Source organism: Hoplias malabaricus, chromosome 3, assembly GCF_029633855.1.
Source record: "Hoplias malabaricus isolate fHopMal1 chromosome 3, fHopMal1.hap1, whole genome shotgun sequence".
Taxonomy (NCBI): Eukaryota; Metazoa; Chordata; class Actinopteri; order Characiformes; family Erythrinidae; genus Hoplias; species Hoplias malabaricus.
The window spans coordinates 38,123,123-38,148,933 of record NC_089802.1 but is presented as its reverse complement, the minus strand read 5'-3'; the positions used below and the strand labels follow the sequence as shown (position 1 = coordinate 38,148,933).

The window sequence follows — 25,811 nt, the reverse complement described above, 5'->3', positions numbered from 1 at the left end:
CTGTGTTCTCTGGAGTGATGGAGTTCCTCTGGTGTGTGGAACAGTGGAACTGTGTTCTCTGGAGTGATGGAGTTCCTCTGGTGTCTGTTTTCACAGTGGAACTGTGTTCTCTGGAGTGATGGAGTTCCTCTGGTGTGTGGAACAGTGGAACTGTGTTCTATGGAGTGATGGGGTTCCTCTGGTGTCTGTTTTCACAGTGGAACTGTGTTCTCTGGAGTGATGGGGCTCCTCTGGTGTGTGGAACAGTGGAACTGTGTTCTCTGGAGTGATGGAGTTCCTCTGGTGTGTGGAACAGTGGAACTGAGTTCTCTGGAGTGATGGAGTTCCTCTGGTGTGTGGAACAGTGGAACTGTGTTCTCTGGAGTGATGGAGTTCCTCTGGTGTGTGGAACAGTGGAACTGTGTTCTCTGGAGTGATGGAGTTCCTCTGGTGTGTGGAACAGTGGAACTGTGTTCTCTGGAGTGATGGAGTTCCTCTGGTGTGTGGAACAGTGGAACTGTGTTCTCTGGAATGATGGAATTCTTCTGGTGTGCGGAACAGTGGAACTGTGTTCTCTGGAGTGATGGAGTTCCTCTGGTGTGTGGAACATTGGAACTGTGTTCTCTGGAGTGATGGAGTTCCTCTGGTGTGTGGAACAGTGGAACTGTGTTCTCTGGAGCGATGGGGTTCCTCTGGTGTGTGGAACAGTGGAACTGTGTTCTTTGGAGCGATGGGGTTCCTCTGGTGTGTGGAACAGTGGAACTGTGTTCTTTGGAGCGATGGGGTTCCTCTGGTGTGTGGAACAGTGGAACTGTGTTCTTTGGAGCGATGGGGTTCCTCTGGTGTGTGGAACAGTGGAACTGTGTTCTCTGGAGCGATGGGGTTCCTCTGGTGTGTGGAACAGTGGAACTGTGTTCTTTGGAGCGATGGGGTTCCTCTGGTGTGTGGAACAGTGGAACTGTGTTCTCTGGAGCGATGGGGTTCCTCTGGTGTGTGGAACAGTGGAACTGTGTTCTCTGAAGCGATGGATTTCCTCTGGTGTGTGGAACAGTGGAACTGTGTTCTCTGGAGTGATGGGGTTCCTCTGGTGTGTGGAACAGTGGAACTGTGTTCTTTGGAGTGATGGGGTTCCTCTGTGTCCAGTCTTATTCCTTTATTTGTTGAGGTAATGTCCCTCATTGTCAGAGCAGACATCAGAGACACGATGAGGGGGACGGGCAGAAGCCTGCTGTCTGCACTCAAAGCAGGGGACAGTAGAGGTGAAAGGAACCTCTGTGATTAGAGTGAGCAGAGGGTGGACACAGGCTGGACTCTGATGAGGACGCTGTGTCTTCTGCTGAGACTTCTGCTGGGTTTGATGAGTGGAGGTGGAGACGGAGCAGGACAGGGCTGTGGACGATAGAGAGTCTGATCTTCAGGCGTCCACCCCTCGTCTCCAGGACATTCCTCACATTACACACTGACCTTTACCTCAAAGCAATGACCACACACACCTCCCTGGACATTCTCCTCGTCCTCTCTCTCTCTCTCTCTCTCTCTCTCTCTCTCTTCTTCTTCTTCTTCTTCTTCTTCTTCTTCTTTAGCTCCTCTTCATTCTTTCTGTACCATCTCCATTTCTGTCTCCCTATTCTACCTATTACTCTCCATATTTCTCTCCTTCTTCCCTCTCTCACTATCATCCACCTCTATCTCTCTCTCCCTGTCTCTGTCTCTCTCTCTCTCTTTCTCTCTCTGGTGTATATTATTCTCAGAAGGTCAGCAGCTGCTCGTGTCCCCGTTCTCTCCTCGTTTCTCGTTTCCGAGAGCAGACTCTCGCGTGGCGTTTGACAAATGGCAGAAAATCTGCGCCGACTCTCGCCGTATGTTTCAATAAAGCGTCCTGCTCTGACCTTAACGCAGCAATTCTGCTCCATCTTTCACGCTCTTCTTGCACTTTATCTGGCAACCCGGCCGCACAGAACAAACGAGTTTCCATCAGAGAATGTTTCAGGTTCTCCCAGAGGCCCCCAACCCCACCCCACCCCACTTCAACCCCATCCCCACCCCCACATCCTCTCCAACCCCACCCCACTACAGAAAGTGAGGACAGTAGAAGGTGGAGGACACCACAGTTTGGAGGAACTGTATTAACCCCTACTCTACTGGATTCTACTGGACTCTGCTGGACTCTACTTTCTGTTTGGTCCCTGGTTGGTATGCCACAGCTCCTCCTCTGAAATGTATCCGTGTCGTCTCTAACCTCGTCTCTAAGGGGAACAGTGGTCTTTGGAAACCAAGGCAGCGGTATCGTTAAACAGTGTTTACTCATGGTGTATTGGCGTGTTGTTGTAGTTTGGGACTGAACACAGCTCCATCATCAGTTCAGACAGATCAGTAGAGTTTGTTCCTTCCTTGTTGCAGCGTCCAGCTCTCGCTGGATTCTTTCGTCGGCCACCGATCCAAGGAGCGTTTGAACCTCTTCAAAAAACCACGGCGTAATTTTACGAGCTGCCGTCGTGAGTCGGATAAAAACAAACGTGATCTCTGCTGCAGCTGGAGATTTTACAGATGGAGAGTTGGTGCTGGTCGTCTGCGTTGCGTGGCGTAGAGTGACGACTCTCTCTGGACAATCAGCGCTCTGCAAGGTTTACACGCCACGGTTTAGTCCCTACTCGACTCGCTCTGAACCACGAGAGAACAGCCACTAAACAAGAACCCGCTTCTAGAACCAGGACCTGATTCACCTGGTGGAGTCTGTAGACTCTCTGTAGATACGGGAGGCGCTGCTGGTGGTGGAGAGGGAATAAGATGCTGGGTGTGTGTGAGAGACTAGAAAAGTATGGTGTCGACCCAGACACACTTCTACTGGAGTTTGGAAACAAACAATGAATTAACTAATGAAGAAATGGATGACTTAAGCTCAGAGCGTGTGGAGCTGCTCTGTAAATGGCCGCTCTGTGGTGTCCTCTCTCGTCTCCTTATGATTCAGTTCAGCGTCTCTGTCCTTAAAGCCAGAGTCCTTATTAAAGCCAGAGTCCTGTTAGCCGCATTGTGCTAAATTAGCTTAAACAAATGAATGAATTCCTGCAGCGTTTAGCCGGCCGCGGTTTAAAGATGATTTATTAAAAAGATCAAATGCGCCCCGCGTTTCTGCGACAATCCATTTGCGAGGTCTTTTCTCCGCTGGAATATTCCGGGCGGTGATAATGTGACCGGAAATATTCGGCCGGAGCGGCGGCTAAATTAATTTAGTGATGGTTTAATAAATGCTGGGAGACGTATGAGACACTGTGAGGCATTTGTAATGACAGGAGAGAGAGAGAGAGAGAGAGAGAGAGAGAGAGAGAGAGAGAGAGAGAGAGAATGTCCTATCACTCTTACACAGATTGAAGAACAGACAGCAAAGCTCGGAGACTTCCGCGAGACACTTTCAGCTCAAATTAATTACAGACACGGAGCTGTTCTGAGGTCAGTCTCACAGATCAATCATCTCCATCCCACCACAGACCACTGCAGACCCTCGGAGACACTCTGAAGTTTACATACAACCTGCATTTCTGCAGAAATATTACATCATTAAACTTAAAGATGACAGACTTCTTCACAGGTCACTGTGGCTATGTCTAACACTATCTGACATTGTTCTTCTGCTTTACACCTCAGTTTCTTCTGTATGTAGCTGTTTATTCTTCAGCTGAAAAAGGAGGGAGAGAACTAGAGGAGAGTCAGGTGCAACTGTCAAAACATGTTCACATTTTGGCACAGAGTTCAGGTCGAAGGGGCCCTCACCAACATTTTGCTTCAGGCCCCAGGACAGTGTGGCCCGGCTCTGCACCAGTGCCACTGCGGCTGTGATTAAAAACCCAAAGACGAGTACAGACGGTGTGAGTGCGCGGTGTAAACTGGTGTGTGAATGAGTGTGATTGGACCTGTCGAGGAGAGAGGTTTCAGTGCACCGTTCTCTGCTCCAGAGTTCCAGTCCTGCTTTTACAGAGCTCTCAGAACGTTGGCTCTGATTATCGCTCCACCCCTCGCTTACAGACACTATTTATCACACTCCACTAACCAGCAGCCCGAGGTCCAAGTCTGGACCCAGACGCTGTCTGATCCGGACCTGGACCTGCAGCTCTTAAAACATTAAAAGCGGTTTAATGTTGAACAGAGTGTGTGCTTGAAGTGGTGTGATTCTTCTAGTCGTTACGGTTCAGGTTTATAGCTCCAGGAAACTCACAGACCAATCACATGTGTTTCTACATATCACACATGAGGCTCCTCAGCCAATCAGATTTGTGCATTGTGATGAGCGCTGTGACTCCACTGAGTGACACACACAGGGCAGGGTCCAGATGCCGCTGTCCTGGAGCCAGTAAAAACAGCCCAAGGGACGAGATAAAAGCTCTTTATGACACTTTCAGGATGACAGTATGGTGTGAGTTACAACCAGAAACTTTAATAAAAAGGGAACCCAATCACTCCAGAGAACACAGTTCCACTGTTCCACACACCAGAGGAACTCCATCACTCCAGAGAACACAGTTCCACTGTTCCACACACCAGAGGAACTCCATCACTCCAGAGAACACAGTTCCACTGTTCCACACACCAGAGGAACTCCATCACTCCAGAGAACACAGTTCCACTGTTCCACACACCAGAGGAACCCAATCACTCCAGAGAACACAGTTCCACTGTTCCACACACCAGAGGAACCCCATCACTCCAGAGAACACAGTTCCACTGTTCCACACACCAGAGGAACTCCATCACTCCAGAGAACACAGTTCCACTGTTCCACACACCAGAGGAACCCCATCACTCCAGAGAACACAGTTCCACTGTTCCACACACCAGAGGAACTCCATCACTCCAGAGAACACAGTTCCACTGTTCCACACACCAGAGGAACTCCATCACTCCAGAGAACACAGTTCCACTGTTCCACACACCAGAGGAACCCAATCACTCCAGAGAACACAGTTCCACTGTTCCACACACCAGAGGAACCCCATCACTCCAGAGAACACAGTTCCACTGTTCCACACACCAGAGGAACTCCATCACTCCAGAGAACACAGTTCCACTGTTCCACACACCAGAGGAACTCCATCACTCCAGAGAACACAGTTCCACTGTTCCACACACCAGAGGAACCCCATTACTCCAGTGAACACAGTTCCACTGTTCCACACACCAGAGGAACTCCATAGCTCCAGAGAACACAGTTCCACTGTTCCACACACCAGAGGAACCCCATCACTCCAGAGAACACAGTTCCACTGTTCCACACACCAGAGGAACCCCATCACTCCAGAGAACACAGTTCCACTGTTCCACACACCAGAGGAACTCCATCACTCCAGAGAACACAGTTCCACTGTTCCACACACCAGAGGAACTCCATCACTCCAGAGAACACAGTTCCACTGTTCCACACACCAGAGGAACCCCATCACTCCAGAGAAGACAGTTCCACGGTTCCACAAACCAGAGGAACCCCATTACTCCAGTGAACACAGTTCCACTGTTCCACACACCAGAGGAACTCCATAGCTCCAGAGAACACAGTTCCACTGCTCCACACACCAGAGGAACTCCATCACTCCAGAGAACACAGTTCCACTGTTCCACACACCAGAGGAACCCCATCACTCCAGAGAACACAGTTCCACTGTTCCACACACCAGAGGAACTCCATCACTCCAGAGAACACAGTTCCACTGTTCCACACACCAGAGGAACTCCATCACTCCAGAGAACACAGTTCCACTGTTCCACACACCAGAGGAACTCCATCACTCCAGAGAACACAGTGTGTGTGTGTGTGTGTGTGTGTGTGTGTGTTTAGGTGAAACAGAGATGAGCCAGACCCTCCCTGATCAATGACACCAGCACAAGACTCTGTCCTGTGGCCCCTGGGGGTCATTAGTATTCTCACAGTGGTGTGGGGAGGGGGAGGCATTAACACATCCTTATCCTCAGCCAGAAGATGTTAACACCTCTCCCTCCCCCTCCCTCGCTCCCCTTCTCCCTCTCCCTCCCCGCTCTCCCCCTCCCTCGCTCCCCTTCTCCCTCTCCTGCTCTCCCTCTCCCTCCCCGCTCTCCCTTCCCGCTCTCCCTCTCCCTCCCCGCTCTCCCTCTCCCTCTCCCTCCCTCGCTCCCCCTCTCCCTCCCCCTCCCTCGCTCCCCCTCTCTCCCTCCCACGGTCCCCCTCTCCCTTTCCCTCACTTGCTCCTCCTCTCCTTCGCCCTCCCTCACTCCTCCTCTCCTTCTCCCTCTTCCTCCCTTGCTCCCCTCTCTCCCCCTCTCCCTTGCTCCTCCTCTCCTTCTCCCTCTCCCTCCCTCGCTCCCCTCTCCTTCTCCCTCGCTCCTCCTCTCCTTCTCCCTCCCTCCCTCACCCCTGTCCCTTAACAGCAGCAGGGACATATTTATCCTGTTAAAAGCTTTCTCCCCAGGAACGAGGGATGAAGAGGACGAGTGCAGGATGACCCATGCCAGAGGCCAATAATCTTTTTATCCCGCTTTCCAACTCGATCATTCTCTCTCTCTCTCTCTCTCTCTCTCTCTCTCTCTCTCTCTATATATATATATATATATATATATATATATCCATGGGTTATAGTGACTTAATGTTCCTGTCATGGGCGACATATAATAATAATTATTAATAATAATAATAATCCATCCATCCATTATCTGTAACCGCTTATCCAATTTAGGGTCGCGGGGGGTCCAGAGCCTACCTGGAATCATCGGGCGCAAGGCGGGAATACACCCTGGAGGGGACGCCAGTCCTTCACAGGGCAACACAGACACATTCACTCACACACTCAAACCTACGGACACTTTTGGAGTCGCCAATCCACCTGCAACGTGTGTTTTTGGACTGTGGGAGGAAACCGGAGCACCCGGAGGAAACCCACGCGGACACGGGGAGAACACACCAACTCCTCACAGACAGTCACCCAGAGCGGGAATCGAACCCACAACCTCCAGGCCCCTGGAGCTGTGTGACACTACCTGCTGCGCCACCGTGCCGCCCTTAATAATAATAATAATAATAATAATAATAATAATAATAATAATGGGGAGGGATTGTCTGGTTTCAGAGTGCAGCAGTAATGTAAACAAAGGTGAAAGATGGATAAATGTCACACACAGCTCCTCTCCCTGCACTGGAATGGCGCTTTGTGTTGATATTTAAAGGGAGCAGGAACACTTCTGCACACACACGGGGACATTAGCCAGAGTCTATTGGAGGAAGGAAGTTTCCTTAACACACTACAACCTACTCATCTCGCTCTCCTGACCTGAGCACTCACTCACATGACAAAGCTCATTTCTGATTGGACGGTGGGAGGGACACACAGGCGGATATCTGCGAGAGGGTGGCTATGGTTCAGGGGGAAATCTGACAAAGCCCTCCAAACGGCAACAGACCAGTACACCACAGGCAGTGATGTCATTTTATAGTCAAGGAATTGGCAACATTCTAGAGTTTTATCTGTTGTTTTTGGCCGTGTAGCTGATGTGGTATGTATGTTGATAACTATCTATCTTGCATTTACTGTACTTTCTATTACTAATGAAGTAGTTTAGACAGTAGCTGCAGTACAATTTACACCCTGCACATTTTAGCCCATAACCCAGGCTGCTGATCAGTAAAACAAGGTAAATACTAGTAAGTGTGGAGCAGCGCGCAGGTCAGAGATATCGAGTGTGCAGGACAAGAGAGCAAGACGAGTAGGATGTAGTGTGTGTTAAAGAAACCTTTGATGTTCAGAATATCCGTGAGATTGTGAAAATTGTGACACAAAAATAGCAGCAAACATTGGAGAGAGTCTCACAGCACTCACACACACAGACCTCCCGCCTCTCTGTGTCGGGTGGATCCCACAGTGGAGCACAATGAAGAGAATAATACCATTATCAACTGTTAGCCATATTAGCATTTTCCTCATAGGATCTAATGTAAAGCTGTTAGCGTCAGACTCCACTGTGTCTCTCTGCTCTTTTGTCTGAATCTGAGTGAGTTATTCACACATAAGCTTCAGTCATCGTCTTATTTCACTACTGTGTTGTTGTAGCGCGTCAGAGACGACAGACACCAGCCCCGTATTCCTCCGTCTCAGTCTTTTACCTCGTTTACAGGTAAATAATCTAACCCCTTTCGAATAAGTGTCTAATTACGGTCTGTACTCCATCTGTCATTCTTTGATTCAATCATTCTCTCAGTTCATGTCTTAAAACTTCACGTCTTCGCTCACTTTTTGTCATCTCACTCTTATTTATTCTTCACACATACATTGCTCAAGGTTAACACACACACACACTCACACTCGCTCTCCGTCCTGTGGTATGTCATGTTTATCACAAGGTCCCGCCGTCAGACGCGAAGTAATGAATAACAGAGGAGAAGTGGGATGAGAGAAAGATGGACGGATGAAGGGGATAAAGCAGAAGGGATAGAGAGATCACTCCTCGTGTGCAGAAAAGATTGAGGATTGAAAATCTATACTGTAAACACGTTCTATGAGTCCTGAATTCTCAATGCTCTATAAACCTCCATTACGCCACGTCAGACCTCCGTCTGTGCAGAGAAAGAGTCCTCCTCTAAAAGCTGTCCACAAATTTATTAAAATTTCCCTTTAATAACAACCAGTGTGTTCATTAAATAATGAGCTACAGCAGAAGAATGAGCAACGGTTTACTTCTCTCTCTCTCTCTCTCTCTCTCTCTCTCTCTCTCTCTCTGTGTGTGTGTGTGTGTGTGTGTGTGAGAGAGAGAGAGAGAGAAAGAGAGAGGGAGAGACACTGAGACCCATATCGAGACTTAATGAAAACAGCGTGTCAGCAGAAGGTGTGATGACTTCAGGGTGAAATGAGAGAGGGAAAGAGAGAGGGATGAAAGCAGTCTGTTTCAGACGAGTGGTTGTGTTATAGACGAGTGTGGAAGTCAGTAAACAAGCCCAGTGTTCACTGCTCCATCCATTACCACCACACTCCCTCCATCCCTCTATCTCTCACCCTAACCTTCCCCTATCTCTCTTTCTCTTTCCTTCTCTCCCCGTCTCTCTGTCTATAACCTTTTTGTTCCCATTCATCTCTCTGACTTCTCCACAACTCTCACTCTATTACACACTCAGCTCATTACACACCGGACTCTCTCCTCCCTCTCTCTGTCTCTCTCTATGTCTCTCTCTCTCCTCCCTCTCTCTGTCTTCTCTCTCCTCCCTCTCTCTTCTCTCTCTCTCCTCTCACTCTCTGTCTCTTCTCTCTCTCTCTCTCTCTCTCCTCCCTCTCTCTGTCTTCTCTCTCCTCCCTCTTTTCTCTCTCTCTCCTCTCACTCTCTGTCTCTTCTCTCTCTCTCTCTCTCTCTCTCTCTCTCTCCTCCCTCTCTCTGTCTCTCTCTCTCCTCTCACTCTGTCTCTTCTCTCTCTCTCCCTCTCCTCCCTCTCTCTGTCTCTCTCTCTATATATGAAAAAACACAGGAGCTGCTCATAAAATTAGAATATCATGAAAAAGTGATATATCTCAAGTGTTTATCTCTTTTAATTGGATGATTATAAATAACAACTAATGAAAACCCCAAATTCAGAAAATTGGAATATTGTAAAAAGGTTCAATATTGAAGACACCTGGTGCCACACTCTAATCAGCTAATTAACTCAAAACACCTGCAAAGGCCTTTAAATGGTCCTTCAGTCTAGTTCTGTAGGCCACACAACCACAGACGACCACTGACACCTTACACAAGCAGAGCAAGACACAAAAGGTCATCGTAAAAAGAGGCTGTTTACAGAGCTCTGTGTCCAAGCTCATTAATAGAGAGATGAAGGGAAGGAAAATATGTGGTAGAGAAAAGTGTACAAGCGATAACCGCACCCTGGAGAGGATTGTGAAACAAAACCCATTCAAAAATGTGGGGGAGATTCACAAAGACTGGACTGCAGCTGGAGTCAGTGCTTCAAGAACCACCACCACACAGACGTATGTAAGACATGGGTTTCAGCGTCGCATTCCTTGTGTGAAGCCACTCTTGAACAAGAGACAGTGTCAGAAGCGTCTCGCCCCTGGGTTAAAGACAAAAAGGACTGGACTGCTGCTGAATGGTCCACAGTTATGTCTCTGATGAAAGTCAATTTTACATTTCCTTTGGAAATCAAGGTCCCAGAGTCTGAAGGAAGACAGGAGAGGCACAGAATCCACGTCGCTTGAGGTCCAGTGTAAAGTTTCCACAGTCAGTGATGGTATGGGGCGCCATGTCATCTGCTGGTGTTGGTCAGCTGTGTTTTCTGAGGTCAACTCAGCCGTCTACCAGAAAGTTATAGAGCACTCCATGCTTCCTGCTGCTGACCAACTTTATGGACATGCAGATTTCATTTTCCAACAGCACACAGTGCCAAAGCAACCAGTACCTGGTTTACGGGCCATAGTATCCCTGCTGAAATATATCAGTCTGTGTGTAATGAATGGGTATAATATACAAGCTTCACTTCTTGAATGGAATTACTGAAATAAATCCGCTTTTTCATGATATTCTAGGTTTATGACCAGCTCCTGTGTGTTAATATCTCAATTTCATTTCTATTTTATCACAGAGACGTGAGAGAGACATTTGAAGAGAAGCTGTGTCAGGAGAATTAGTGTCAGTCAAAAGAACAAGCCTCTATCACTCACGTCTCACTCACATCTCACTCACGTCTCTCTCACGTCTCACTCAAAACTCTCTCTCACGTCTCACTCACATCTCAATCACGTCTCTCTTAAAAGCGACTGATCATGCCACTATCTCTCCATCCTCTCCCTCTCTCTCTCTGTAAATTATTCCTTGTTGAAGAAGGCGCTCTGTGAAGTGGACGGCACACAGTGTATCGCCAGCCTTTGAGACGAATGAGAACTTTATTAATTCATTCATTTATCTTCTGTCACCCATTCATCCTCATTAACGTCCACCTAATGTTACTGGGTGCAAAACAAACACACACTAAACAGAGCATCACACACTCTCACACACACGCTCTCTCTCACACACACACACACACTCTCACACACACGCATACACACACACTCACACACGCTATCTCTCTCTCTCACACACACACACACACACACACATGCTCACACACACACACACTCTCTCACACATGCTCACACACACACACTATCTCTCTCTCCTCTGTGTCTGTGTGACTGTGTAATGGATGTAATGGAGCATAAAAATATAATAATATATAAATGTATAAAACAGAAATATAGACATATAACGGTATTTAATTGAAGCTGCCTCTTCATCAGTCTACCACCCTTGCGTCCTTCTGACCCCCACCGTCAAGCCCCTTCAGCCTCCACCCTCACGCCTCCAGCCCCCCACCCTCACTCCCCTCTGAACCCCATCGCTGCACCCCTCCAGCCACAACCCTCGCACCCCTTTGCCCCCCAACATCGCGCCCCTCCAGCCCCAAACCTCGCGCCCCACCAGACCCCTACCCTCGCTCCCCTTTGCACCCCACCCTCGCGCCCCTTCAGCCCCCACTTTCGCTCCCCTTTGACCCCCAACCTCGCGACCCTCTGCCCCCCAACCTCGAGACCCTCTGCCCCTACCCTCGCATCCTTCTGCCCCCACCCTCACGCCCCTTCAGCCCCCACCCTTGCACCCCTTTGACCCCCAACCTCGCGACCCTCTGCCCCCCAACCTCACGCCCCTCCAGCCCCCACCCTCGCGTCCTTCCCCTCTCCGCTCTCACGCAGAAATGTGGAAATCAGACTCGCAATCAATCGCCCGCATCTAGAAGAGCTCTCCAATCACCACCAAGCACTAAAATACACACACGGGCGAGTTAACCCTGTCCCCTCCTCACAGCCAGCGTCCACCAGTGTCCAACAGTGTCCACCAGCATTTAACAGTGTCCAACATTGTCCACCAGCATCCAACAGTGTCCATCAGAGTCCAACAGCGTCCAACAGTGTCCACCAGCATCCAACAGTGTCCACCAGTGTCCAACAGTGTCCACCAGCATCTAACAGTGTCCATCAGTGTCCACCAGTGTCCAACAGTGTCCACCAGAATCCAACAGTGTCCATCAGAGTCCAACAGCATCCAACAGTGTCCACCAGCATCTAACAATGTCCATCAGTATCCACCAGTGTCCAACAGTGTCCATCAGAGTCCAACAGTGTCCAGCAGCATCTAACAGTGTCCATCAGTATCCACCAGTGTCCAACAGTGTCCACCAGCATCTAACAGTGTCCATCAGAGTCTACCAGCATCCAACAGTGTCCATCAGAGTCCACCAGAATCCAACAGTGTCCATCAGAGTCCAACAACGTCCAACAGTGTCCACCAGCATCTAACAGTGTCCATCAGCATCTGCCAATGTCCAACAGTGTCCACCAGCATCTAACAGTGTCCATCAGTATCCGCCAATGTCCAACAGTGTCCACCAGCATCCAACAGTGTCCATCAGAGTCCAACAGCATCGAACAGTGTCCACCAGCATCTAACAGTGTCCATCAGTGTCCAACATTGTCCACCAGCATCCAACAGTGTCCAACAGAGTCCACCAGTGTCCAATAGTGTCCAACAGCGTCCAACAGAGTCCACCAGTGTCCAATAGTGTCCAACAGCGTCCTATAATATCCAACAGTGTCCAACAGCGTCCAACAGTCTCCAACAGTGTCCACCAGTGTACACCAGCGTCCAACAGTGTCCACCAGCATCCACCACTGTACAACAATGTCCAACAGCATCCATCAACATCCAACAGCGTCCAACAGTGTCCACCAGCGACCAAAAGTGTCCAACAGCGTCCTATAATATCCAACAGTGTCCAACAGTGTCCAAAAATGTCCAGACTTCTCACAAATCCATTCGGACTGCAATTCAGAACTCCATCACCATCAAAAAACACACATCAGAGAGAGAGAAAGAGAGAGAGGCAGAGAGAGGACAGAGAGAAATGAAAGAGAGAAAGTAAAAGACATAACAGAGAGAACAGATAATGAGAAGATAGACACAATAAAGAGAGAAGTTAAGAGAGAAACAGATAAGAGAGAGAGAGAGAGAGAGAAAGAGAAAGAGAGAGAGAGAGAGAGAGAGAGAGAGAGAAGCAGAAAGAAACAGATCCTGGCTCAAATCTCCACCTGCTCCGTCTTCTCCGGACTCAGGGAAGCCCAAATCCATCTGATCCGTGCGGAGCGGCGGAGATCCTCCTCAAACCCTGTCCCTCTTTGAAGTTCTTTAATAATCTTTGGAATTCTGGGAGTTTTAGAGATGTTTCAGCCTTAGGGCGATAACAGCGAAGGAGAACCTGCTGGAGACCGTTCCCTAGAGAACCTTTTAAACTGGTTCTGTTTTGAATTTGATGTGCAGTGACACCACAGGTTTGATCACACTCCATCATCACTCACTCACAACTCAGCCACCACTTGCCCACAACTCACCCACAGCTCAGTCACAGCTCACCCACAGCTCAGTCACAGCTCGCCCACAGCTCAGTCACAGTTCGCCCACAACTCACCCACAGCTCAGTCACAGTTCACCCCCAAAACTCACCCACAGCTCAGTCACAGCTCAGTCACAGCTCGCCCACAGCTCAGTCACAGCTCACCCACAACTTGTCCACAGCTCAGTCACAGCTCACCCACAGCTCAGTCACAGCTCGCCTACAACTTGCCCAGGGCTCAGTCACAATTTGCCCACAGCTCAATCACAGTTCACCCACAGCTCAGTCACAGCTCGCCTACAACTTGCCCACAGCTCGCCTACAACTTGCCCACAGCTCGCCTACAACTTGCCCACAGCTCAGTCACAACTTGCCCACAGCTCAGTCACAACTTGCCCACAGCTCACTCACAGCTCGCCCACAGCTCAGTCACAGCTCACCCACTACTTGCCCACAGCTCAGTCACAGCTCACCCACAGCTCAGTCACAGCTCGCCTACAACTTGCCCACAGCTCAGTCACAATTTGACCACAGCTCAGTCACAGCTCACCCACAGCTCAGTCACAGCTCACCTACAACTTGCCCACAGCTCAGTCACAACTTGCCCACAGCTCAGTCACAACTTGCCCACAGCTCAGTCACAGCTCGCCCATAACTCGTCCACAGCTCAGTCACAGCTCGTCTACAACTTGCCCACAGCTCAGTGACAATTTGCCCACAGCTCAGTCACAGCTCACCCACAGCTCAGTCACAACTTGCCCACAGCTCAGTCACAACTTGCCCACAGCTCAGTCACAACTTGCCCACAGCTCAGTCACAGCTCGCCCATAACTCGTCCACAGCTCAGTCATAGCTCGCCCACAGCTCAGTCACAGCTCACCCACAGCTCAGTCACAACTCGCCCACATCTCAGTCACAACTTGCCCACAGCTCAGTCACAGCTCACCCACAGCTCAGTCACAGCTCGCCTACAACTTGCCCACAGCTCAGTCACAATTTGACCACAGCTCAGTCACAGCTCACCCACAGCTCAGTCACAACTTGCCCACAGCTCAGTCACAACTTGCCCACAGCTCAGTCACAACTTGCCCACAGCTCAGTCACAGCTCGCCCATAACTCGTCCACAGCTCAGTCATAGCTCGTCCACAGCTCAGTCACAGCTCGCCTACAACTTGCCCATAGCTCAGTCACGATTTGCCCACAGCTCAGTCACAGCTCACCCACAGCTCAGTCACAACTTGCCCACAGCTCAGTCACAACTTGCCCACAGCTCAGTCACAGCTCGCCCATAACTCGTCCACAGCACAGTCATAGCTCACCCACAGCTCAGTCACAGCTCGCCCACAGCTCAGTCACAACTCGCCCACATCTCAGTCACAACTTTCCCACAGCTCAGTCACAGCTCGCCCACAACTCGCCCACAGCTCCGTCACAGCTCACCCACAACTTGCCCACAGCTCATTCACAGCTCGCTCACAGCTCAGCCACAACTAGGGTTAGGTTAAGGGGTTGGTTTTTAAGAGTTTAGAGTTTATAGTTAGTGTTATACTATACAGGGGCTAAGTGTGCAAAGATAAGGATTTAGGTTAAGGATTATGGATTAGGGTTTAGGTTAAGGATTATGGATTAGGGGTTAGGTTAAGGATTATGGATTTGGGGTTAGGTTAAGGATTAGGGGTTAGGTTAATGATTAGAGTTAGGGTTAAACTACTATCATTAATGTAAGACTTAATTATAAATGTCTCCACATAATGAATGTAACTCCTCACAATTCACAGATACGCATTACACATACAGGATGTGTGTGTGTGTCCATGCTCTGCTGAACTCAGAACTGTGCATCTGATGAGATGTGTGTCTCTTTCCACACACAATGAGCCAGCGAGCTCACAGCAGCTTATCCCAGTCATCCGTTCAGATCCGTATGGAAAACCAGCTTCGGAAAAATGCTGGGGAAGAATGGACTGCGTGAACTGATGTGGCCCATGGTGCATTGAGAAATAAAATAGAAACAAGAGATTTATTCAGCACCTTGTGAACAATTCAGAAAAAGGAGCGTCACTCTACACTAGGGCTGCAACAACTAATCGATTAAAATCGAGTGTTAAAATAGTTGGCAAATAATTTAATAATCGATTAGTTGGGTCTAGGTTATTATACACATAGGTACAGGTGCTACACCCTAATATGTGGCAGTAAGCCAACCAAAGTCGTGGCAGTAAAGCACCATTAAGCTGGATGCTGACCACCATAAAAGAAGGGAACCAATGCCATGCCTTGCACAGCTCAAGTGACGAACTCTGGAAGAAGCGTTTGAAAAATGGCAAAGGCGATCACAGCAGAGGATAATGTCTCTGCCCAAGCAGAGAGAAAAATGTACGACCCAAGTCATCGAAAGTATGGGAGCACTTTACATTAATGCCTTCAAAGAACAGCGTTAGGTGCAAAATGTGCACAGCTGATCTCGCATGGCACGGCAGCACAACATCAATGCATAAGCACCTGAAAAGGAAGGCTATTGGAGCTGTGTGTGAAAGAGATTCACGGTAAGTTCATGGTAAGTTAATTCTACTTTTTCTCTCACTCAATGTTACTACAGACTGCTAGAGTAGTTAAACAACATTTATTTTTCTTAGTATATTGATATTACACTCGCGTTTAGCGAAAAAGCCTTAGCACCCCCCCCCCCCCCCCAGGTTTTCTCTTCCACATTAAATGTGTCAGCTCGACCAGCAGTTCCAAAACAAGCAGTAGATTTAGTCAAGCTAAAGTTACTGACAAGTTCTATTTTTTCCTCTCACTCAATGTCTCTAGAGCCTGCTAGTGTAGTTAAACAAGATGTCTCATTTTTAGTAAATTTATATCACTCTTGTATTTAGCGAGTTTTCCATTCCACCTTAAATGTGGCGGCAGTTACATTCAGAGTTAAAAAAAAATCAATCCAAACATTTTTTAAATAACATATTTAAAGCCTTTTTCAAGGTCTTTTCTGACTCTGGCATTGCGTGTTAGTGTTTGAGTATCACAGCCAAGTGTATATTTACATTACACACACTGTTGTGTTATTAAATATTGATAAATATTAAATTAATGTAACAGTTGGGTTAATTCTTCATGTAAACGCTAATTTTTAATAATGGTAGGTTGTGTTTTCCTTATACAATTACAACATTAGTTCTCTAAAATCTTAAATATCTTAACCATATCTGATCATGTGTTAGATGAATTTGCCTTTTATTCTCAGCACATGGCAGCATCACCCAATGTCCATTTGTGTAATTTCAATTTGCCTGCATTGTTGTCTGCATTTTAGATCAGTAGTTATTAACTTTAAAAAGACATTTAAACTGTTCACCATCTGTAAATTCAGTACTTCAATAGGATTTTGTTTAACAAAACAATATAAAGAAATGCTGGTTGCACATTATAAAAGAAAAGATTTTATGTGTTTCTTTACATTGATTCTGCTGCTATAAAATTATTTATTTTATATATTATAATATATATAATGTAATTATTTATATTATATATTTTTTTGTAGTAAATGTAGCATACATTTAATTTTTTATGTGAGTTGTTGGAAACAAGTTTTGTACAATGACAAAAAAAAGTTTGGTTTATTAAATAAAATGCTGGAAATCAAATTTGGGTTGTTTTCCATTTTGTCCGATTAATAATCGATTAATCAAAAAAATAATCAACAGATTAATCGATTATCAAAATTATCGTTAGTTGCAGCCCTACTCTACACCAGCACAACACACACTAACACACCACCACCACGTCAGTGTCACTGAGAATGATCAACCGGAATGAAACGGAAGGAATTGGGGTGACAAGTATGCAGAGCAACAGATGCACTAAAGCCTGTAATTGGAGCTGATACAAAGGTGGTTTTAATGTTATGGCTCACTGGTATATCCTGTTCCTCCTCTGGTTTTTCGCTTCTCAGACATTTCTCCCATCATCTCAAGCCTCCTCCGCTGTCTGATTGAAACAGAAGTGGATTAAAAGCCCGACGGACCCAATCAGAGACAGTCCTTTCTCCATGTGTCTCCACAGGAAACAGAGACGGAGAGATAGAGGAGTGACGGAGTGATGGAGTGATAGAGTGGTCCACAAGCCCCACTCACTCCGCTTTTCCTGTGATTAGACAATCAGACAGAGATGACTTCTACACAGGGGCAGATGGTGCCTTTCCTGTCCTTAATTTATTAATAAGTGCTTGCATATTTTTATCAAACACGGTCGCCTTGTTGCTCTCTTAAAATGAAACACACACACACACACACACACACACACACACACACTTTGATGTTGTTATGTTTTGGCCTGGTTTCATTTTCACAACAGCTGATGTCCTCAATTTTGTGAGAAGGCTGTGTCTCATGTATAATCTCATCCTGGTACGTTCTGGAAGAGGTCGAGACCTGGATCGTCTTCATCCACAGATAACACACCTGTCCCCCATGTCCTTGATAAAGCCCCCTACCCCTTGAACTGGGCCCTTTATTGGAGTACAGCCAAGCAGGGCCTACACTGGAGTCTTTAATTCTGCCCCAGATTCCCTCATTTCCCCAAATGCTCCTTGGTCTGAAGAGATCATCATGGACAGGAGGCAGGACAGGAGACAAAAGACCATCAGCTTTGTCTTCTCTAACAGGATTGATTTTTATTTCTCTAAACATTTACAAGTAACAGTGGGAGACATTCAGTGAACAAACTGAAAGAATAATTTAGAAAACAGCCAATCAGAGAGCTCAGAGAAAGGAAGCAGCCAATCAGAGAGCTGAGAGAAAGAAAACAGCCAATCAGAGAGCTCAGAGAAAGAAAACAGCCAATCAGAGAGCTTAGAGACAAAACAGCCAATCAGAGAGCTCAGAGAAAGGAAACAGCTAATCAGAGAGCTTAGAGACAAAACAATCAATCAGAGAGCTTAGAGAGAAAACCACCAATCAGAGAGCACAGAGGGAGAAAACAGCCAATGAGAGAGCTCAGAGAAAGAAAACAGCCAATCAGAGAGCTTAGAGACAAAACAGCCAGTCAGATAACTCAGAGAAAGGAAGCAGCCAATCAGAGAGCTTAGCGACAAAGCAGCCAATCAGAGAGCTCAGAGAAACGAAACAGCCAATCAGAGAGCTTAGAGACAAAATAGCCAATCAGAGAGCTTACAGAGAAAATCACCAATCAGACACAGAAAACAGCCAATCAGAGGACTTAGAGAAAGAAAACAGCCAATCATAGAGCTTAGAGAGAAAACCATCAGTCAGAGATCTCAGAGAGAAAACGGCCAATCAGAGAGCTCAGGGAGAGTATGATAAGGTAAGATAACACTATTAACCCCCACAGGGAAATTAGTGAAACAGTCATTAAGCTCAGAGTGAGAAAAAAGGGCCAACCAGAAAGTACAAAAATATCGTCAAGCCGTAGTCTTTATCCAGACACAATCGAGCCGTAGAGCCATGGTCTTTATCGAGACACAGTCAAGACGTAGAGCCGTGGTCTTTATCAAGACACAGTCGAGCCGCAGAACTGTGGTCTTTATCGAGGCACAGTCAAGCCATAGTGCCATGGTCTTTATCCAGACACAGTCGAGCCATGGTCTTTATCCAGACACAGTCGAGACATAGAGCCGTGGTCTTTATCGAGACACAGTCAAGACGTAGAGCCGTGGTCTTTATCGAGACACAGTCGAGCCATGGTCTTTATCGAGACTCAGTCAAGCCGTAGAGCTGTGGTCTTTATCGAGACACAGTCAAGCTGTAGAACTGTGGTCTTTATCGAGACACAGTCAAGCCACCATCGTTATCGAGACCCATTGAACCATAGCCTTTATTGAGATACAGTTGAGGTGCTGTGGTTATCGAGACAGTTGAACCACCATCATTTTTGAGACACAGTCAAGCCATAGTCTTTATTGAGACAGTTGATCTGCTGTGGTTATCGAGACACAGTTGAGCCACTGTTTTTATCGAGACACAGTGAAGCCGTAGTCTTTATCGAGACCCCATTGAACTCTGGTCTTTACTGAGACAAGGTCGAGCCTCAGTATTCTCGGGCACACGGCTGGGTTGTGGTCTATATTGAGACGCGGTGGAGTCACTGTGTTTATCGAGACATGGCCGAGTTTCAGTTGGTGAGTAAGTGAACAATCTCCAGCAGCAGGAGGTTATGTTCTCATTCAGCGGGAGATGGAGTCTATCAGCTTTAAAGAGCAGAGCTATAGGGGACGAGCAAGTAAGATGAGGTTAGACTGAGACTGAGTGAGACTGACAGCAGACCTGATTGCCATTTGTCTGAGTGTGAACCAAAAAGAGAACTACAGAGGGGAGAGAGAGAGACAGAGAGACAGAGAGTGAGAGAGGAGGGATGGAGTGAGAGGAGGGAAAGTGGGTGAATGTATATATACATATATTCCACTTTGAAACTGCAGAGTCTCAGAGAGACGGCTTCAGAGCGGCAGTGCTTCATTCACATACACCATCAGAAACACTGCCACTGTGGTGGAGGGGAGGGTGGCAACAAAAGCAGGGACCAATTGTACGCACCAAACTCTTCCCATTCACAAACTTAACTTTGAACCCTTCAGCACATTTCCATCAATATAAATAGGTTCTGGAACCCAGTAAATCTGTTCCTGGCAGGAACCAAAGAACAGCAGGTTCTTCAACAGGAACTGAGACAATGATACGGTTCAATGGACCACTGATCCACAAAGGAACATGCTGCGTTTAAGGTGGAGCTGTATGATTGAGTATGAAACAGAAGTGAACATGGCTGAACGTGTTTGTAATTTTTTAATCACTGTTTGAATTACCACTGAAACTCAGGCCCCATCCACACAGATCTGTTTATTTTTAAAAACTGAGATTTTCCTCTCTACGTTTTTTGAAAATATACCCATCCAGACGAAAATGAAAATGGCTGCATTACGACGTCAGTCCAGTAGGGGGCTATAGTGCCTCTAAAAAAGCGACATCAAAACACCACAACGCCTGAGAGAAACACAGAGGTTTAATCCCAAATCACTCCATCCTCCCTCTGTAGTGCACTACACACGTCCTGAAACGACTGAATCTAGATGTTAACAGTGCAGTATATATTTCTAACACACATTTCTATTTATTCATCTGTGTGAATCTGAACTCTAGTGCTGTCTGTGTGTGTACAGTGTAGTTTGTGACTGATGTAGTTCACTGTAGAGGGAGTGAGGAGCTGTGTGTGTACAGTGTAGTTTATGACTGATGTAGTTCACTGTAGAGGGAGCGAGGAGCTGTGTGTGTACAGTGTAGTTTGTGACTGATGTAGTTCACTGTAGAGGGAGCGAGGAGCTGTGTGTGTACAGTGTAGTTTATGACTGATGTAGTTCACTGTAGAGGGAGCGAGGAGCTGTGTGTGTACAGTGTAGTTTGTGACTGATGTAGTTCACTGTAGAGGGAGCGAGGAGCTGTGTGTGTACAGTGTAGTTTATGACTGATGTAGTTCACTGTAGAGGGAGAGAGGAGCTGTGTGTGTAAAGTGTAGTTTGTGACTGATGTAGTTCACTGTATAGGGAGCGAGGAGCTGTGTGTGTACAGTGTAGTTTGTGACTGATGTAGTTCACTGTAGAGGGTGAGGAGCTGTGTGTGTACAGTGTAGTTAGTGACTGATGTAGTTCACTGTAGAGGGAGTGAGGAGCTGTGTGTGTGTACAGTGTAGTTAGTGACTGATGTAGTTCACTGTAGAGGGAGTGAGGAGCTGTGTGTGTGTACAGTGTAGTTTGTGACTGATGTAGTTCACTGTATAGGGAGCGAGGAGCTGTGTGTGTACAGTGTAGTTTATGACTGATGTAGTTCACTGTAGAGGGAGCGAGGAGCTGTGTGTGTACAGTGTAGTTTGTGACTGATGTAGTTCACTGTAGAGGGAGCGAGGAGCTGTGTGTGTACAGTGTAGTTTGTGACTGATGTAGTTCACTGTAGAGGGTGAGGAGCTGTGTGTGTACAGTGTAGTTAGTGACTGATGTAGTTCACTGTAGAGGGAGCGAGGAGCTGTGTGTGTGTACAGTGTAGTTAGTGACTGATGTAGTTCACTGTAGAGGGAGTGAGGAGCTGTGTGTGTGTACAGTGTAGTTTGTGACTGATGTAGTTCACTGTAGAGGGAGCGAGGAGCTGTGTGTGTACAGTGTAGTTTATGACCAATGTAGTTCACAGCTCAAAACAAGAGATCATTTGGTTAAAAAGGTCTAACACACAGTGAAACAGGTGGGGTCTGAACCTATAAACTCAGGACCCTGAAGCCCTTAGACAAAGACACCACCTCAGGCCTGTTTTTCAGATGCTACAGCCGAAGCTTCTGATTGGACGAGAGCGGAGGTTTCGGACACGTAGGATGTCATCGTACCTGTGGGGACAGCGGCGTCCATCGTGGGTCTCTCCCAGGTGTTGACTTGCTCCCAGGAAAAGCCATTGGTCCCCAGAGCCACACTGTATCCACACTTACTGTAGTGTTCTTCAAACGAGCAGCTGCCTGCAGGACACACCCACACACACACACACACACACAGTGAGCGAGAGGACACATCGCATATGTCAACATGATTAAGCCACAGACTGCCGTCATTATTTCATCTCCTCTAAAAATCACAATTTTCCACCACGTTAAGCTTCATGTTCGCCAGGAGCTACGGATTAAACACTCGGAGCCGAACTGAGACGAGACGAGACGAGATGAGACGAGATAGCGCTAATTAAATGTCCTCATTGTAACGTGTGCTTAGGGACTGAAACAGAGGCAAATCGCTAAGAGGCTCAGAAACAATCGCTAATTCTTTTCCCTGGTTTGTTTTTGTCTCTAAAACAGTTCAGGAATAAAACCGAACCCTGGACACATCTGCTTTCATGCGTCCCACCCCAGCAGAACCCCCCCTCCCTCTCTACACACACCCCCACGTTTTAATAATGCATGTCCGATCTGACGAAACTCCTGCCTTTAGGTTAATTAGATTTAAAACACTGCATAATTCACAGAGCAAATAGTTCGTTCCTCGCCGCTTCTTTGAGAAAAAAGCCCCAGGAAACAGAAATAAGGAGCAGCACTAATCCGACAGGGAAACAGAGCGATGTCAGAGCGGACACCGCACCAACAGCCCAACAACATTCGGTCAGAGCCTTCTACACCCTGAGGACCAAGCCCACTCTGTGGAAGCTCCCCTAGGCCTTAGAGAGTGGCCTCGACCTCCACCAGTGACCTGCCTCCACCCGGACGATGCCCTGGCCTCCTCACCACACACCTGTGAGAACCAGAGGGGAGGAGAGGGAGGGACAGAGCGGTCGGAGAGGTCAGGAGGACAGTAGGAACCAGAGGGGCAGATTCAGGACATCAGGGTCATACTGAGCCCGACTCTTTACTAACGACAGGACCTCAGTTCTCCGTCTCATCTGAGGGACAGAGCTGTTTATTCAGTGCAGTGTCCCACACACTGCACCCAGACACTGGGATCCACACAGAGCACAGGGACAGCGCCCCCTGTTGGACACAAAACCACCACGCTTTCCTAATAGGTGTAAGAGAAGGTGAAAACAGTGTGTAATATGGAGGTTATAGAGGTTGATATACAGTGGTGTGAAGAAGTGTCTGCCCCCTTCATGATTTCTTATTTTTTGCATGTTTGTCATTCTTAAATGTTTCAGAACATCAATCAAAATGCAGTTTTTAAAGGAAGGTTTTCATTATTAAAGGAGAAACAAATCCAAACGTATGTGACCCTGTGTGAAAAAGTGTTTGCCCTAAACCTAATAAGTCCTTGAGCCGCACTTAGGAGCAACAACAGCAATCAAGTGTTTGTGCAGTCTTTCACAGCGCTGCGGAGGAGCTTTGACCCTGTCCTCTTTACAGAATTGTTGTAATTCAGTCACATTGAGGGTTTGAGCATGAACCACATGTTTAAGGTCATGCCACAGCATCTCAATAGGATTCAGGTCAGTGACTAGGCCTCTCAAGTCTTCACTTTGCTGTTCTTCAGCCGTTCAGAGGTGGACTTGGTGTGTTTTGGATCATTGTTCTGCTGCAGAACCCAAGCTGGTTTCAGCCTGAGCTCATGAACATGGCAGAACATTCGCCTTCAGGATTTTTCTGGCATCACAGCAAGTCTCTCAGGTCATGAAGCAGCAAAACAGCCCCAGACCATCACACCACCACCACCACCATATTTTACTGTAAGTGTGATACTCATTTTCTAAAATGCTGTGTTATTTTACGGCAGATGTAATGGGACACACAGCTTCCAAAAAGTTCAACTTTTGTCTCATCAGTCCACAGAGTATTTACCCAAAAGTCTTGAGGATCATCAAGAAGTTTTCTGGTGAAAATGAGCCGAGTCTAAAGTTCTTTTTGCTCAGCAGTGGTTTTTGACGTGGCACTCTGCCCTGCAGGCCATTTCTGCCCAGTCTCTTTCTTACGGTGGAGTCAGGAACACTGACCTTAACTGAGGCGAGTGAGGTCTGCAGTTCTGTGGATGTTGTTGTGGGGTCTGTTGTGACTCTGGGACGAGTCGTTGCTGTACTCTTGGGGTAATTGTAGTCGTTCGGCCGCTCTTGGGGAGGTTCACCACTGTTCCACGTTTTCACCTTTTGTGGATAATGGCTTTCACTGTGGTTCTCTGGCTTTAGAAATGGCTTTATAACCTTTTCCAAACTGAGATCTCAATTACTTTTTTTCTCATTGGTTCTTGAATGTCTTTGGATCTTGGCGTGACGTCTAGTTTTTCAGATTCTTTTGGTCTCCTTGGCTTTGTCAGGCAGGTCCTGATGGGGAATAGGTGTGTGGGAATAGGTGTGTGGCAGTAATCAGACCTGGGAGTGACTAGAGAAACTGAACTCAGGTGATAAACCACAGTTATGTTATGTTTTATAGAACTTGTTATAATGTTGTAATAGATGGTGTAATATTCAGACATTGGGATCCATACAGACCACAGGGACAGCGCACACCACTTTTGGACCCACCAATAGCACCTGCAGCACACACACACACACACACACACACACACACACACTCTCACACTCTCACACACACACATATATACACACACACACTCTCACACACACCCACACACACACACACAAACTCCAAAACAGCATCTCTTCAACTTTCCCCTAATTAATGTTGCCTACTAATTTGATAAATTATTGATAAGTCGCCCAGAGCCTACAACCAACAGCTTCCATCATCGTCACAGCAACGAAACAGCCCCCCCCCCCAACAGCTCATCCTATGAGACCATGAGGAAGACGAGGAGATGTTATTTATATATTTTTCTATCAAAGCATCGCTTTCTCAAATCTGTTCTTCAAAGCAAACAAATGGAGAGAAAAGGAGGAAGAGGAGAGAGAGATATGGAGAGAGGGAGGAGGAGAGAGAGAAAGGGAGAGAGAAAGAGAGAGAGAGAGAGAGAGAGAGAGACAGACAGAGAGAGAGAGAGACAGAACAGACTGTGAACATCTGCTGTAGTAAAGAAGTGTCTGTTGATTTAACAGCAGTGAATTAAAAACAAAATGCGACTGCGAGACGTGTTTGACATTTGTTGGAGACGAGGTGCTTTCAGTGAAGTTCGCTGTTTGGGTTTTTACTTCAAAAGTTGTTTACAGAAGCATGTCATCCTTGATATGTATTTTATCGGTGTGTAAGTTCATCCATATCCAGTTCCCTGCTCACTGCAGCTCTGGAGGGAAAACTGTGGAAAAGTCAATGAGCAGCAAACTGACAAAATTGGCCACAAAAATTTCACAAATAATTATGTTTCAAGAGACATTCTCCCCTTTCCCACAAGAGAACATAGTTCTGGGTCTTAACAAAGCGTCTGGTAACGAAACGTCTGTTAACGAAACATCTGGTAACGAAATGTCTGGTAATGAAATGTCTGTTAATGAAACATCTGGTAATGACACGTCTGTTAACGAAACGTCTGTTAACGAAATGTCTGGTAATGAAACGTCTGTTAATGAAACATCTGGTAATGACACGTCTGTTAACGAAACGTCTGTTAACGAAATGTCTGGTAACGAAACGTCTGTTAACGAAACATCTGGTAATGACACGTCTGTTAACGAAACGTCTGGTAACAAAACGTCTGGTAACGAAACGTCTGGTAACAAAACATCTAGTAATGACACGTCTGTTAACGAAACATCTGTTAACGAAGCATCTGGTAAAGACACGTCATTTTGAAGTGTCAACCAAGGTGCTTTACAATATAAAAAAGAACATCAAAGAAATGTTAAAACAAGTGGTATGTAGTTATAATGATTATAAATTTCGATTAAACAAAATAACATCAACTGAAATAAATCAGTAAGAATGATTAGAAGGATTAAAATTAAAAGAATTAGATCAGAGAAAACGAATTGTTATTTGAAATGGTAAAATAAGGAAATT

General features: G+C 46.8%; 1 protein-coding gene across 1 annotated transcript in view; it reads right to left on the bottom strand.

Moving 5' to 3' along the window:
* Nucleotides 1–25,811, bottom strand: part of ptprt (protein tyrosine phosphatase receptor type T) — a 268,021-nt gene that overhangs the window by 189,031 nt on the left and 53,179 nt on the right. The window contains exon 2 of the mRNA XM_066663982.1: nt 21,780–21,905. Within this exon, the coding sequence (XP_066520079.1) occupies nt 21,780–21,905 (126 nt within the window). The remainder of the gene's footprint in view (nt 1–21,779; nt 21,906–25,811) is intronic.